The sequence below is a fragment of the Toxoplasma gondii genome, chromosome IX, assembly GCF_000006565.2.
Source record: "Toxoplasma gondii ME49 chromosome IX, whole genome shotgun sequence".
Classification (NCBI taxonomy): domain Eukaryota; phylum Apicomplexa; class Conoidasida; order Eucoccidiorida; family Sarcocystidae; genus Toxoplasma; species Toxoplasma gondii.
The window spans coordinates 4,098,634-4,112,866 of record NC_031477.1 but is presented as its reverse complement, the minus strand read 5'-3'; the positions used below and the strand labels follow the sequence as shown (position 1 = coordinate 4,112,866).

Sequence of the window (14,233 nt, the reverse complement as noted above, 5' to 3'; positions counted from 1 at the left end):
GAGAGTCAGGCAACATCGATAGCAACGTCTGGGGAAGAGTGCGTGTATGTTAAGAAAATTGGTAAATTCATCGGTGACGATGCAGTCTTAGTGAAAAATAAATGGGGGTGTCTCCGTTTTTTACTGCACACGTGGTTCATCAGTTCCTTCGACTACCGAGCCAGTTCTTTGCCTTGTACCCTCCTTTGTGCACTGAATGAGTCCCTGCACGAAAAAGCCGTTAAGGGTGTTTTTGCGTTTAAATGATCGACGATCCCCGATATATCGCTTTGTGCAAAAGAAGAAACAGGTATGTACGGGGTGAAAGAACGGGCTTAGTTCTCCAATTATTTCCTGTTTCTCAAGAGAAGCATCATTTGGACTGTTACAGGGTTCCGAGATCCTCGCCCAGTAAGGGCAAAGCCTCACACATTGCCTAGCTAGAAGCGCCTTCAGCTCACAAAGGAATCATACCGATTTCGAAAGGAATGTGTAACTGCATCGTGTCCGAGAATCGTCGAAGGCGGAGAAACAGCAAGTCGCGGTTGTGTTCCACAGGCTCACAGCCAATTCAGTCGGAAGTGACTGCGGGAAGCACTTCTCAGGTTCCGAGTTTGTGTCCACAAATTATTCCCCAGTTTCCTGCAAGATCTCAGAGTTTCCTTAGCAGGGGAAACAAACTTCATGTATAAATACTTTCAGGGTTGATTTTGAATCTAAACGCATGGTACCGCTCGTGTTCAGTTTAGGCAATGGTAATCGATAAACTTCATACGAAGTGATTTCTTTGCTAGCGTGGGGATCGCATGCTTCCGCGGCACCCTGATTTGGAAAAACTCGGAAGCAGGTGCATCTCTGCACAAGTTCTTAGATGCAGATGCGTGCAAGAACCCTTCCGCATGCCTAAGATTGCAAAAGTGTCCCAGCCATGTTGTTCATAGAGAAGGCTTATGGGAAACGCGGCAAAAATCCGCTCCACTCTACTCATCAGCAAATGTCCTGCTATGCGGAGATTTTGGTGGCAACACAAGGAGTCCTTTCTTTATTCTGGAACGACGGAAAGAGACGATTTACTAGCTGCTCTTTTTCGCAACGCCGGATGGTAAACGGGGATTTTACCTATTTATTGTATAGATGGATACTGTTTACAGATTCAGAGGGAACGGGTTTACGACGAATAAAGGAGGCATGACATTGCTGTTAACTGTCCTGCGAATTAGCTCTCTGCGACCTTTTGCAGAACTATTCAAGAACACAAGCAGCAGCCCTGACAACCTGTGGCAGACGTGGACTTTATATAACAAAAGTTACAGCTCTGCAAAGCGATGCATTCAACTTCCGTCCGCTCCGATGTTTAGATGCCTTTGTATCCGGCCTCAAAGTCTCTAGACAACCCCGAGTCGTGGTTCTAGGGTGAAAATTTTCCAACTCTCCGAGTGAGCGAAGGCAACGAAAGGGCAAAAGATGCACAAACAAAAGCCTTCAGCTTTTCTAGATCTGTTGCCGAATAACCACCCCTGCCACACTCTTCGACCCTGTAGAAGCCAGCACCTCTTCGGCCATCGAACCTGTGTCACTTCCTGTGGCAGGCATGTTTATGGCAAGCGTAGTCGCAAAGGCCGCCAAAGTCCACACGGCGCTTACTCCAAGTGGTGTCACAACGGGGTTCGATAGTGAAATCTCTGCCACTAGCACCTACGCTTTTCGGTAAATGAATGCTGCACTGGCATTTCAACCAGTGCCACGGAGTTACGCGCAGCAGCTTCTCGTGGAGGATCCCCATCAAACCGTGAGATAACAACCCCCGTTTCGAAGTTTTGACTTTGAGCCTCGCCGAGCAGTGTGTCAAGCGGAACGGTAGTGACGGACTGATAAGGTCGTGGAAGCAGCCGCAGCTCAAAAGCCCGCCATTTGAAGAAGAACGAGTGCGTCGGGATTCGAACCCCCTTTGCTGCAGACAGTCTCTAAAAGACGAAACATGGAGGTCTGTGAAGACTTTTACGAGAAAAAATGCAAAGGTGATGAGGAGGAAGGAGAGAAGAGAAGCATGATGTTTTCTTGTCTGTTTGTCAGCCCTTACTCTCCGCGTATTGTTGCGTGTTTCAGCGAACAGTAATCATGAGACGTGTGGCTGTCCGGTGAGGCAGTAGCACACGACGCTAACACGTGCAGTGTGACGTTGCATTTCCTTGGTTAGCCACCCCCTGAAATGAAAGAAACACACGTTTGAACTGAAAGCGGTGTCATATTAAAAAACACATGACGAAAAAGCTTCCGCGTCATCACCGCTTCGAACTGTTACCTGCATGCGCTTGTGTTCAAGAAGCTGAACCCTACCAGGGGGTCCGAGAAAGAGCGGGCGTGTGAGGACCAAGTTGCATGGCGGAATTTGAAGTGCCACATAATTCCTTTTCATATGCTGCAAATGGTTACAACGCAAAAGCAGATCTGTTGTGAGGGGGGACCGTGGTTGCGTCGGGAACGTGTGCAACCGGGCGGGTCGCCACGTGCAGCTACATCGTCTTAATCGAGTGTAGATATTTCGCCTTCGTTGCCCGCTTCAAGATGTGCCGTAATTGGACTCACGAATGTCGCGTTTCAGCTGTGTTTTGTCTGGCGCGTGTTTGTCGCCACAAGACGCCTAGTTGGAGGCCGGTTCTAGCGGTCTAGTCAGAGCGTATGTGCACCGAATCCCGCCTTGTGGCTCATCAGATGCCGCTTCTTCGTTTCGGCTGCTGCTCCTATGCATGCGGCCGTTTTTTTTAGCTTTCCATCTATTCGTCGTCGTTTTGTCGGTTCATGATCGCAAAACATAGGTTCTCATTTTGGCTCTGGATACGAGACACCGCGCGACGTGCTGATTCGTGAATCCCTTGTCGCCTGAGGAGTGACCATGCCATTCCATCCTTCCGACGGTTTGTGCAAGGCACCTCACACTTCACTCGCTCCTCAGGACTTCCTCCCGGAGGCGCATCTCTGCGTCGTCCCTTCATAGAATTACTATTCATGGCGACCACTCGTCAGCACCGCGGAGCTGCACCGTTTGTGCACGCACCCGCACCCACGGGGCTGGGCGGGTGGTCGGCGACGGAGGACGAGGAGAACCGCGAATTAATCGCCGAGAGAGAAGGCCTCATTGATGAAGGGACATCCAACCCTCCTGTGCAAGAAGAGGAGGAAGGCGAAGTGGGCGTCCTTTTCGTCCACAACGTCATGGCTTTCTGCCAGCTGAACTGCAACATCGATCTGGACGTTGCATGCCGCGCTCTAGGAAATTCCGTATACAATCCTGAGGAATTTCACAGTGTCCGTGTGGATGTCCGATGCCGAACAAACTGCATTGCTTCCATCAACATTTTCAGGTAGGACAGGGACCAGAAACTCTTCACCTACGGATGTATGCCTCAGGTGGTACCGCACCACTCTTCTGATACTGAACTGCACTGTCCCCAACACACGAGACTTTTCTGAACTGGCTGTTTGCTCTGTCGCACTGAGTGTGGTCGAGCCCCTGCACCTGTTGGTGAACTCGCGCCCCTGGCTACATCGAAGTTCGAAAATTCAGAAACGCTTCTCAAATGGACGCCTGAATCACGCTCCACGCACATACAGGGGAGGGTCGACTAGAACAGACATACTGCAGCGTATTCTGTCGGGTGTGAAGAAAGTCTTGTTCCTCCGTAAACTTTACGCAGAGAGTGCCGCACTTGCTGCGTTCTGCGTGAGTCTGACAGCTCCTTGATTCAGGCGTAAGTACATGCTCTGTAGGAGCGTTTGCTGCGTGACTACGTCAGTATAGTTCTGCGAAAGCTACCCCGTTCATAGGGTTTGCTCTGTGTTCTCTTGCTGTTCTGTTGTGTCTCCAGTAACGGAAAGATGATGGGAACAGGCGCAAATTCAGTGGAGGAGCTCCGGCGAACGATGAAGAAGATCGCGAGGCGGCTGCAGCGCCATCCATTAACAAAGTACAAAGTATCGATGACTCGGTTCCGAGTGTCAAACATCCTTGGTAGCTACACCTTCTCTAGTCCAATTTCTCTGCATGCTCTCGCGGCTCTGAGAGAGTTGCACGTCGATTATGAGCCGGAGCGATTCCCTGGCGCTCGTGTCAAAATTACAATTCCGAAAGCGATCGACACAAACAGTGTAAGCTCTTCTACGAGGCGACACATTAAAATTCTTTCCGTTCTTGCATCTGTTCGGTGTACCATTTTCATTCCCTGGATTAATATCTTTCTAGCATTTCTGGACTTGGGACAACGCTATGACGCGACGAAGCGGCAGAAGCCAACATCCCTCTGCTGGTGTTTTTGCCTCGATGTTTGTGCTTGTAGTCTCACGGGGATCGTGTTTGGTGGACAGAACAGTTGCCGTCAAGAATGTTCCCCGTCTTAACTTATATTGAATGATCCTGTATGACGCCGGCCACGCCGTTGCAGAGTTGCTAGCGATGCCTCATAGGTTTAGGTCTGGCTGCGTTGTTCGCAGGCTTGTGACAGGAAGTAGAGATAGTGGATTTTAGTCGCGTTTTTCTTTCTGCTATGCGTCATTCTCCCTCAGGATGCTAACGAGACAGAGAAGGCGGCGACAGGCGGTGCGTGGGCGTCCCAGACGGGGTCCTCACAGACTGCCCAGGACTCAAAAGGCAAGGAAGAGGTTGTGACACTCCAGCTTTTCTCTACGGGGAATGTAACGCTGACAGGAGGTCGCTCTGTAGAAAGCATGGAGTACGCGCTCCAGTGTGTGCTGCCTTTTCTGCAGCAGTGTCAAGTTGCGAACGGGACAAGTTAGCGCTCGTAAGGGAGGGGCAAAGAACACTATCGCGTCACGGTTCCCGTTACCACCGTGCACCTTACGGAAGCTCGGCAAGGCTCTGGGTGTTGTGAGCGCGAACAATTGTTTTCGATTTGTTTACGCTGAGGAAGACAAAAGTTGAAGTTCTCTGATCGCTTTCGGTAGACACTGGCGTTTGTGACCCCGTCGCTCTGTCAAGATGCCAAGTCATGTGTATAGTAGATGCCCTGCGGAGTCTTGCATTTACGGCGGAACCTTCCGGTCTCCCCTCATTTCCTCAAATTTCCGTTCCTCAGTTTTTTCGTCGATATGTAGTACCGTGTAAACCCCGAAGACTATTCTGACTTCCATGGTAAGTTCGCCGTGTGCATCTGTGGCACAAGGACCACAAGAGGTTTTTTCTCGTATTCAGGAGTGCGATTTAGCTCCGAGGCCTTTCTTCTGCGCCGACATCTTCCGGTTATAGGGGCTTCCACTCGCTGAGCTTGCTCGCGGAGTTTTCCCGCTATTCTTGATCTTAAGCAGCTGTTCGTGTGCCTCAATCAGAGCGCAGGAAAGACCGAAGACCTGCGAGTGCAGCGCGCCAAAGTCCAATTCGTAGTCTTCCTCGCGCAATAAGGCCGAGAGGCTGTGCATGCTCCAGGAAATATGCTAGGGAAGCTCTTAGTTGTATACATGCTTCTCACATTCAACAGGAACTTTACATAACACGTGGCCGACACGGACAGTCTCATATTGAAAGCGCAGAGCCAGGCACGCTCACTCAAAAGTCATTGATGACTTTTGGGAGATAGTTAGTAACTCGATGAAGGCGTTCTACGCATGGTTTGCATGGACAGTACTTGACTCTTCTATTGTTTAACCGCTACTGATGCGACTGTTTATTATGATCGTCTGGTAGTGCTGTCAGCTCTTTTCAGATGGATCTGAATGAGCATAAATTTTTTACTCCGCACTCGGTAGAAGGAACCGAATCACTGTGGCGGTAAACGCGCATCCACGTTTACGCAGGTGTATGGTGTCACTTTGCCGCTGTTCGAGTTGACAACATGAATTTCAGAATAATGTTTTTGCCCGCAGTTGAGTCGCGTTTCCAGACAGATGTGGTTCGCACTTTTCCAAGTATACGCTCGATGCGACACTAGCCCTGATGCACTTAGCGTGCAGGTCAAGAACAGCGCACTTTGGTAGTCTCGTTCCTGAGATTCGTCTTTTAGGAGCAAACGGATCGGATCCTTGCTGGGAGTCTGTGCTTCTGAACTTTCGAGAAGCTCTGACTACAATGGGCCCTCCTGACGAGAGCGACCCTGCCGTGGTCATGAGCCTGTCGCAGCACTACTACCTTCTCATATTCAACACCTAAATACCGCTCGTTGTAGACATACGTTGCACTGGAATGACGGCAACGTACCGAAGGCGAACTCCGACAACAGCCTGTGCAGGAAATGTTTTTGGTTACCTGGTTTTCAAGCCGTCGATTTCGCGCGGCCAAGGAGGAGAGCGCCGGTCTCTCGAGCGATGTCTTCTTGGCCTGCCCGACCTTCGAGCCCCTTATGGGGATGTAGGGCACCGGAGGTTTCAGTCTCCTCCCAACTGTTCCATCCTCCCTGCTCGTGTGGGATCCACTTCCGCGACTGGAGCTGGTAGGGGTTCCCGCGTGTCTTGGGGAGGTTCGTCTTGAGCTCTCCGAGGGCCGCGTCCCTTCTCCAGGGAAGCTGATGTCGGTAGCCGATCGTGCAGCGCTTCGTCCCGAGAACAGGGGCACCGTATCGGTTCGAAACGAGCGGTCGGAGCAATCCGCACCGTTTGCGTCGCCCGCCAGGGGCGTGTCTGCGCATGCGTTGTCGTAAATCTCCCCCAAATCCTCCTCGGAGGGGTAGACAGGGTAGCCGCAGACGCCGAGCTTGGCAACGTGATACCGGTCTTGAGGGGAGTGACACCGGACGAGGGGGATTGGCTGAAACCGCCCGAACGAGGACCAGTGTTTCAGTGAACACGGATGCGGACTTCCTCCTTCCCCATCCGCGCCAGACGCTTCTCGTCTCCCGTCATTCGGGATCGAGCTGACGTACTCCTCCGACTCTTGCCTTGCGAACGGGCGGTGATTAAGAACAGCGCGATCCGAGGAATTTGAAGCGGAGCACACATCTGGACACCCGCAGGGTCTGGGGCAGCCATCGACACTCGGTCGAGGTTCTCCCCAAAGCCCCCGGGTTGGTGGAGTCTTCAGTTGGCAGACTGAAGGAGAACTGTTGGCTCGAGGATGGTCTCTTTCCACAGCGTGTTCTCCGGGATCTAAATTCGGAGTTCCACAATTCACGCAGTCACTTATACGGGGTCCGTGAGTCTCATCTGGCCCGCTCAGGATTCTGGCATTGTCGGTTGAGGCCGCAAGTGTCTCTGTAGGCTCTTCGACCGCGGTCGCGGCACGGGGACAGATCCTTGCCTCAGCTGGAGGCACAGGCTGCCAAGGAAACTCTCTGCTGGAGCCGGTGGCGTCTCCTCTCTCTCGCGGTGGAGCTGAAGGAGGTCGGCTTGGAAGGCCATCTGTAAAGGACCCACATTCGCGTTTCGGAGGAACACTTCCAACATAATGGAGGGGGACTCGAGTGTTTGTTTTGGACAAAAGTTGTCGATGAGGACTCTTTCCTGCACTCTCGACATAGTGAGGGACTTGAAGCTCTGGACCCCAAAAGGCTTCCCCAGGTCCCAGTCGGACCACTTCATTGATCCGACTCCTTGACTGGGGAAAGGTCTCGACATAACTGTCCTGTTGAGAGTACGGAAATCCTGAAGAAGGCGGACACATCTGGCCACCAGGGGCCCCTCGGGGAGGATAAGCCGAGGACAAGTCCTCATCAGTTGTAGCGCTGCTTCTCCACGCATCAGAGAGACCCTCTGTGACTCCTGCCCAATACAGATGTTCGTACGGAGACAACGGGCGAGGACACGGATCTCCCGCAGAATCTGAGAACCCGTAGACATCTCCCTCAGCTGCCGTAGGTATGCGGGGTCCTTTGCCGACACTCGCGCTTTGCAGAAGTGGGGAGACAGGATGTCCACCAGTGGAATCGTTACCGTACAGCTGGTTGATGCTAGAAGGGGCTCGAAAAGGAGAGGCATGGTAAGGATGAGATGGAACAAAAGCGCTGCTCAGAGGTTCTGAAGCTTGGTTGTCGGGAGACGAGAGAAGCGGCCAGGCATGCGAAGCATCATACGCCTCGAAATCAGGCGGAGAAGAAGGACAAGAGTTCTCGTAGACCGCTACAGGATCACAGTACTCTCGCATTTGGAGGGCAGGGTCTGGTGCGCTGCCACTCAGGGACGGGGAAGCACTCCGATCACGACCTCGGGTGAGAGGGATCTGAGTCATTCTTATTAATTTGGCCTCTCCGTCTCGAGGGTCCTCCTCCTGAATCAGGCTAGACCCAGCTCCCGAATCTGGCGCAGCACGTCCGTCCTCCGTCTTTCTTGTCTGGACCTCAGAGCGATCCAGGGGGCGACCGTGTTCTTGTTTCAAATTGTCAGCGTGGGACTGATCTGCAGCAGGAAACGAGGGAAAAGGAATATACAGCATCAGCGTCTCACCGTGGAGCAGGTTCCGACGTCACTTCGCGTGCTACTCCTTGTGGCTCTTTCTCACCACTGTATTTATGATGGGCAGAAGATACGGGTGTGTTTTCTGAGATTGTATCTGTGGAGCTCGGCGGCTTGTCTTCTCCTTTAAGCTGTTGAGAGATATCCGATGACGGACGGCGCGCACATGACGACAAGACAGCCGCCTCCGAGGTAATCGTACGTCCTCTTTGGGCCATAGGTTCGGAAGGCAAGGTTTTAGCTTGCGGCGTCACCGTTTGAACAGAATCCGCTTCTCGCCCCTTTCCTCCACCTTCGGTCGCTGCGGCAGGCGTGGCCAGGCTTTCCGACTCCGTTGGCTCTTTTTCCAGTCTCGGGGGGATATGGGGAGAAGCCTCAGTGTTTTTTTCTTTGAAGAAAGACTCTCCGGTAGATTGGAACACGGCGGGACAAGACGGGACTGAAGACGACACCTCGGAAGGGTCCTGAGAGGTCTCTTGGGAAGGCAGAGGGGAGGGACGTTGCCAGTTATGTGAAGGGCTCGTATTATGTTCCTCTACAAAAGATACGACTCCGTTATCCGTGCCTCCAGAGTCCTCAACACTTCTACACGATACTGCCTGACCCTCTGGAGGTGGGTTCTGTGACGAAGAGTCAGGTCCTTTTTTCTTTTCTTCTTTCGCTTCATCCCCTCCTTCCTCGGTAGAACTCGAGGTGCCTGAGGCCCCTTCCTCTCTTTGGAAGCTGCTGCCAGGGACCTCGGCTGAGCCAGAGTCACTGCCAGCACGCAGAAACGAGGTTGCCCTTTCCCCAGTAGTCATCGGAAGTTCCTCACAGTCGGCCGGCTGGCTTGATTGTCCTTCTGTGTTCCGTGATGGCAATGAAGAGGCAGGCTCACTCTTCTTCGGTTCTGCTTGGCCTGGACCCTGAGGGGCTTGACGGCGACCCGGAGCAGTCTGGACTTGAGGCGACAGAGGCAGGAAATGTGGCCGGAACGCCGGAGGGACAGATGGGCCAGAAAAAGGGAAGGGAGAGGGAAATCCAAGTTGAGACGAGAACGATGTGTAGGCTCCGGAAGACGTGGGAAACGAGGGTAGGCGATGAGGCGCAGGAAAAGTCTGCATGCCCAGGGGAAGCGGCCGCGCCATAGTAGTGGGGACGATGGCCGGGGGCAGTTTCACATCCTGGAAAATCACCTCTCTGGTCTGTTCCACAGGGGTACTCTGCTGGTTGGAGACTACATTCGACGGTCTGACAGAGGGAACCGGTCCGAAATCGACTGGCACAGAGGGGATAAACCGTGGCAAGAACCGTAGACACGTTGTGGGATCAGTGATCGCGTGGGAGAGTGGCTGTGGAGGCGTGACGCCTCGCAAAGTCCACTGACGCGTCTGCGGGAAGAAAATCGGGGGGCGCCATGCATGCGAAGAGCTGTAATCGGAAGGGGAAGGCGAATCTCGACCTTGACCAGAAGAAGAAGGGGATGCACTCAGATGGTTACGGCGCAACTCAGGGCGACCCGAGCGCCAAGGAGACGCGGCGGGAGGAGGAACCACACTGGAATATGAACCAACCAGAGTCGTGTTCAAAATGCTGCCGATAGGGAACTCTCCTTGTGGGAAGTCACTCACGCGTTGGTCTGGAGGCGCGCTAAAGGCGAAGGTATTTGCAGGTGGAGTGACAGAGTTGAGAGAGTGGGAACCTCGCTGATTGCCGGGAAAGGTGAGGAAATTAGCATCCTGATAACGCATGTTGCCCCTCAAGCTAGGTGAATTTGTTGATGCATCCTGTGACTGGCCATACACACTGGGATCAACAAAGGGAGGGACGTGGGACCTGGAAAATCCAAGACTTTTTCCGGGGGATGAGGCAGAAGCAGGCTGGAAAAATTGAGAATCTACGAATGAGACCGGTGTCGGACCTCGAGGAAGAAGTGGGGGTGGACGAGGAAATGCAGAAGAGCGGGGAATCACATGGTTTATCCTAGAGCCAGCAGTTTCAGTAAAAGCGTCCACCATACTTTTGGAGATGTTCCGCTGTTCACAGGGCTGTACAGAGAGTTCGCACACAAGACCGGATTTTTGACAAATCATGAGGAAGGGGAGTTGGTACTGCCTCCTACGAGGACACAGAACACACTTCCAGTTTTAAGTGCGGCGTCGCCTGCATCTTTCTTTTGCATCATAATGCGCGCCCGTGTCCGCGGGGGATTGAGGAAAATGCATTTGTGAGTTTTTTTAACAGAACGGTAAATGGATGTATAAACGTAGAGCATGTCGGACGACCCCCGACGCTGAATGGTATCTTCACTACCAGGGTAGCCACACTGCAGTTCTGGGGAGGACGTGCCTCACCTGGTTCTGCAGGGTTACTGGTGACCAACTCTTGGCAGTCGCGGAAGCTCTGTCGTTTGACTGAGAGACACAACCAGTTCCAAGTTTAGGTTTCATAGAGGCAAGTGAAACGGCTTTTGGAGGAGGGGTGCTGCAATAGGAGTAATAGCAGTGCCTTAAGTCGCCGAAGGCCAACTGAGGATAATGTCACGTAAGCTACATCGTAGCAAACCCGTGATTACCCGACGTGCCACTTTTCTTAGTCAGCGCAACAAGCTCTCTGTATCATTTTGCGCAAGTCTGAAACTGCGTGTACACTTGCGCCGACGTAAACTGCTTGACCAGTGGTCACGCAACTGACCACTGTGGTGGTGGAGTTACGGTTGCCACTAGGCCTGCAGTCTGAAAACAGTGATTCATGTTCAGAGGACGCCGTGAAACGCTATTGATGTTGCCACGTGGTAAGCGTTAATTTCATCTGTCTGTAAAATAGTCTCTAGTGTGCCTCACCGGTACCTCATACCCACTGGTTGGTAGACTCCGCTGGATTATACGCTAATCAAAGAGAGGAGTTGGTTATTAGAAGAACATCAACTGGCAATATTCAGAGTATATACAGAGTCATTCGCGGTTCCATAACTGACGACTCTCCGTTGTTTCCTGATTTTCCAGGTGTCTGAGATCAGAGGTGTGTGGACACGCCAAAGAAAATAGTAACATTTGCCCATGGACTGATCAGCAAAATTCACGTATTCACAAAACTGATTTTCTAGCTGAAAGTTTGTTTTGAGGAAAAACACGACCCCGTATGCTTCGAACAAAACTTCCGGTTAGACAGCTTCGAATCATTGCGGGATGTGTTGTACGCTCACATTGGCCAGGAGTTTCCTCAGCAATTCTTGGATCTCTGTCATGCCGTCCTTAAGAATTTCCTGCATCTTCTTCGAGGTAGGGGAATATTCGCCAGCTTTTGCCGTTGCTTCCGTCGGAGAGGATATCTGTGAGGACGAATCTTCTTTCTCCTCTTCATCATCGTCATCGTCGTCGTTCGTCGGCATGGCAATTTCTTCTTCGAGGTCCCTTAGGGCATCGACCGCATACTTTGGAAATTTGGCCTCATCTTTCAACTCCTAAGTTCACGACCCATCAGCAAAAGTCTGGTTTCGGCAAAAAGTGGACTGGATCGCAGCCGAGACAATGCTGTTCAGTTTCAGATCATTGAATTTATCAAGCGGTGTACCGTGTCGCCAAGGGCAGCGCTGGAAGTTTCAGCTACTCTGGCATAATTTTGGTGCCACTGCCATTGTGGAAACGTCTCCAAGCCAGTCAACCAGACTACCCTATACAGAAAGCAAGGAAACAAAGACTTTCTCTTGCTCATGCGGGAGGAAATGAAACTGCACGTTTTTACTCGCTGTAAGGGAGAGCAAGATACAGTAGATGAGTAGCTTCGTACGAACTTTTTCCTTGTGAGTATTTCTGGTTTACCCATTGAAATATGAGCAAGTGCCTAGTATCGGGCCCTGATGGGCTCAAGCTCGAACAGGCTAGAGCGAAAGGATTCCCAAGCGATACAAGCACTTTCTCGGATGCACAGAATGACACATTGTGACCCGCTTGGTATAAGCATCACACCTGCTCTACTTTCCATGCCTCCTTCTCGATGACTTGCTTCTCCAGAGTTGCAGCTTTCTCTTCCAGATATCGCGTGGCCGCCTCGAGCTTCCGGGTGAGGTCAGCTATTTTGCTTTGCTGTTCTTCCAAAGTATCTGTCTGGGAGGGACACGACGGAGAAGACACGGTACATAAACAAGCGCAGTTCGTCGCCACGCACTCTTGACTCAGGGTTGATGGATCGCTTCGTGTATTGTGGCACCGCAGGTCTTTCTGTTTTTGAGCAACTAGGATAAAGCTGAAGCCAGGAGAGGTCCCGACGAAACGATTCACGATGCGGCGTAGCCCCACAAAACTCTGCTTCTTTTCAGCGAATTCGTAGAAACCGTACATGATACTTCAGTGCACAGCTGTATCCCTCAAAGGATCTTCTTGACCATATGACAAGTTTCGCGCAGTACTCTCGGCAATGGAGACGGCAAAAGCATCTAGGTGGAGTTCCACCACTAGAGCGACACAGTTCCCGGCATTCGACATGTTTGACAACTCACGGCTAATTTTGAGAAGTGCATAGGGAACAGGAGAATCCCCCACGCTATGTATGCGGTAGAATCTCTGTGAACGCAAACTAACTCCGAGTGCATTACTGAAACGCCCGTGGCGGATCAACAAAACACGAGAAGAGTTTGATTGGCTGCCTCGGGCCACGTTTACTCATACACCCGTTCATCGTAAGTCTTTCATCTTGCAAAGATCGACGCATGTTTCAATGTGTTTTAGACCATATTTCCCTCAACGCACTTGGTCAGTGATCTGAACCTTTGCCGCAGCCATGGCCTGCATGACTTTCTTGATCTTCTCTTGCTGTTCCTTTGGGACAACTCCCTGCTCAGCAAGTCTGTCTGCGACAAACTGGTCGAAGTTCTCGTCCCGAACCTTTATTGCGTCAACTATATGTGACTTAACAAACGGCACAATATGTTTAATCATGTAGTCTGCAATTTCTTCCTCAGAAAGATCGAGCTCATCCAGTTGCTCTTCGGAGAAGAAGGATCGGACAAGCGTGTTCTTCCAAGTACCCTCCAAGGTCAGCCTGGAGGAGCGAAGCATTCCGCCAAGAGAATACCGACTTGAATGCCCCATCGTTCCAAGGATAACGAGGTTATGTTGAGACAAAATACGAGATTTTGGGGGGCGCATGTGAGGGAACCCTCCTCACGAGGGCGTAGGCAAGATGAAGTCGCGGCGAAGAGAGCCAATAGTGTTTCCCCTATTGAGTGAGATATCTTGATTCTTCGTGTTGCACGGAAAAAGACAACACCTACGACCATTTTCTAGCCGTTGACGAACCCGCTATGAAACCAGAATGAACAGTTCGGCAGTTTGAGAGGGGCGGCTACCTGATATCACACAAACAGTATTGCAGTGTTCGTTCGGAGAGGGTGCTGCCAGTACAAGCAAACATTTGTAAATGAGACAAACATAATTCGGACTGCTGATAATAGACACATGCATCACCCCAAAAAAGTTATCCTGTCGACTAAAGAAGTGGAAAAACGGGTGGCTCCTGTTTGAGCCAGTGAGAAATTACTGCTACGTGCTTTGAGTCACTATTACGACGATACGACACAGACGTTTGGAACATACGGGGGCATGTTCGTTTTGTGCTCAGACAGGAAAAAGCAATCGGACACCGACAAAAGCGATGACTGAAAAGCAATCGCGCTTGGCGACTTACACGTCCCCCACAGCGAGAGTCTGATGCGCCATCACCTGTTGGTCGTACTTAAAGAAGCCGCTACTGCACGATCATGCCAGATATAGTACGGGCAAGCGACCTTTTCAAGACTTTCCTGTCTCTCGGCTGAGAAAGATGTTCGGAAACTACTGCCCCCCTTAAGCAAACGGGCATGCAGATGTAGAAGCAGCCCTATAGC

At 51.6% G+C, this 14,233-nt stretch overlaps 3 protein-coding genes across 3 annotated transcripts; 1 reads left to right on the top strand and 2 right to left on the bottom strand.

The window, feature by feature from the left end:
- The first annotated feature begins 2,375 nt into the window (after positions 1–2,375).
- Positions 2,376–5,527, top strand: TBP1 (TATA-box binding protein TBP1). Its single transcript, XM_002368451.2, has 3 exons — positions 2,376–3,341; positions 3,846–4,125; positions 4,540–5,527. The coding sequence occupies exons 1-3, from the start codon at positions 2,986–2,988 to the stop codon at positions 4,768–4,770; spliced, it is 867 nt and encodes a 288-aa protein (XP_002368492.1). The 5' UTR covers positions 2,376–2,985; the 3' UTR covers positions 4,771–5,527.
- Positions 5,528–5,876: 349 nt separating this feature from the next.
- Positions 5,877–10,525, bottom strand: TGME49_291075 (hypothetical protein). The gene is made up of 3 exons (XM_018782135.1): positions 8,417–10,525; positions 6,233–8,313; positions 5,877–6,207 (listed from the first exon to the last, which is right to left on the bottom strand). The coding sequence occupies exons 1-3, from the start codon at positions 10,440–10,442 to the stop codon at positions 6,133–6,135; spliced, it is 4,182 nt and encodes a 1,393-aa protein (XP_018636459.1). The 5' UTR covers positions 10,443–10,525; the 3' UTR covers positions 5,877–6,132.
- A 739-nt stretch (positions 10,526–11,264) lies between these two features.
- On the bottom strand, positions 11,265–14,198 carry TGME49_291070 (hypothetical protein). Its single transcript, XM_002368450.2, has 3 exons — positions 13,098–14,198; positions 12,318–12,455; positions 11,265–11,812 (listed from the first exon to the last, which is right to left on the bottom strand). The coding sequence occupies exons 1-3, from the start codon at positions 13,494–13,496 to the stop codon at positions 11,528–11,530; spliced, it is 822 nt and encodes a 273-aa protein (XP_002368491.2). The 5' UTR covers positions 13,497–14,198; the 3' UTR covers positions 11,265–11,527.
- Positions 14,199–14,233: the final 35 nt, after the last annotated feature.

Excerpts from the sequence above, each read along its gene's own strand:
- TGME49_291070 (XM_002368450.2), bottom strand. The coding sequence starts at position 13,496 with ATGCGCCCCCCAAAATCTCGTATTTTGTCTCAACATAACCTCGTTATC. Across the intron at positions 12,456-13,097 it reads AGGTTCAGATCACTGACCAA|ACAGATACTTTGGAAGAACA; the intron begins GTGCGTTGAGGG and ends TGTCCCTCCCAG. Across the intron at positions 11,813-12,317 it reads AGGCATGGAAAGTAGAGCAG|GAGTTGAAAGATGAGGCCAA; the intron begins GTGTGATGCTTA and ends TCGTGAACTTAG.
- TBP1 (XM_002368451.2), top strand. The coding sequence starts at position 2,986 with ATGGCGACCACTCGTCAGCACCGCGGAGCTGCACCGTTTGTGCACGCA. Across the intron at positions 3,342-3,845 it reads GCTTCCATCAACATTTTCAG|TAACGGAAAGATGATGGGAA; the intron begins GTAGGACAGGGA and ends TTGTGTCTCCAG. Across the intron at positions 4,126-4,539 it reads AAGCGATCGACACAAACAGT|GATGCTAACGAGACAGAGAA; the intron begins GTAAGCTCTTCT and ends ATTCTCCCTCAG.
- TGME49_291075 (XM_018782135.1), bottom strand. The coding sequence starts at position 10,442 with ATGATTTGTCAAAAATCCGGTCTTGTGTGCGAACTCTCTGTACAGCCC. Across the intron at positions 8,314-8,416 it reads TGCCCATCATAAATACAGTG|ATCAGTCCCACGCTGACAAT; the intron begins GTGAGAAAGAGC and ends TTCCTGCTGCAG. Across the intron at positions 6,208-6,232 it reads ATCGACGGCTTGAAAACCAG|GCTGTTGTCGGAGTTCGCCT; the intron begins GTAACCAAAAAC and ends TTTCCTGCACAG.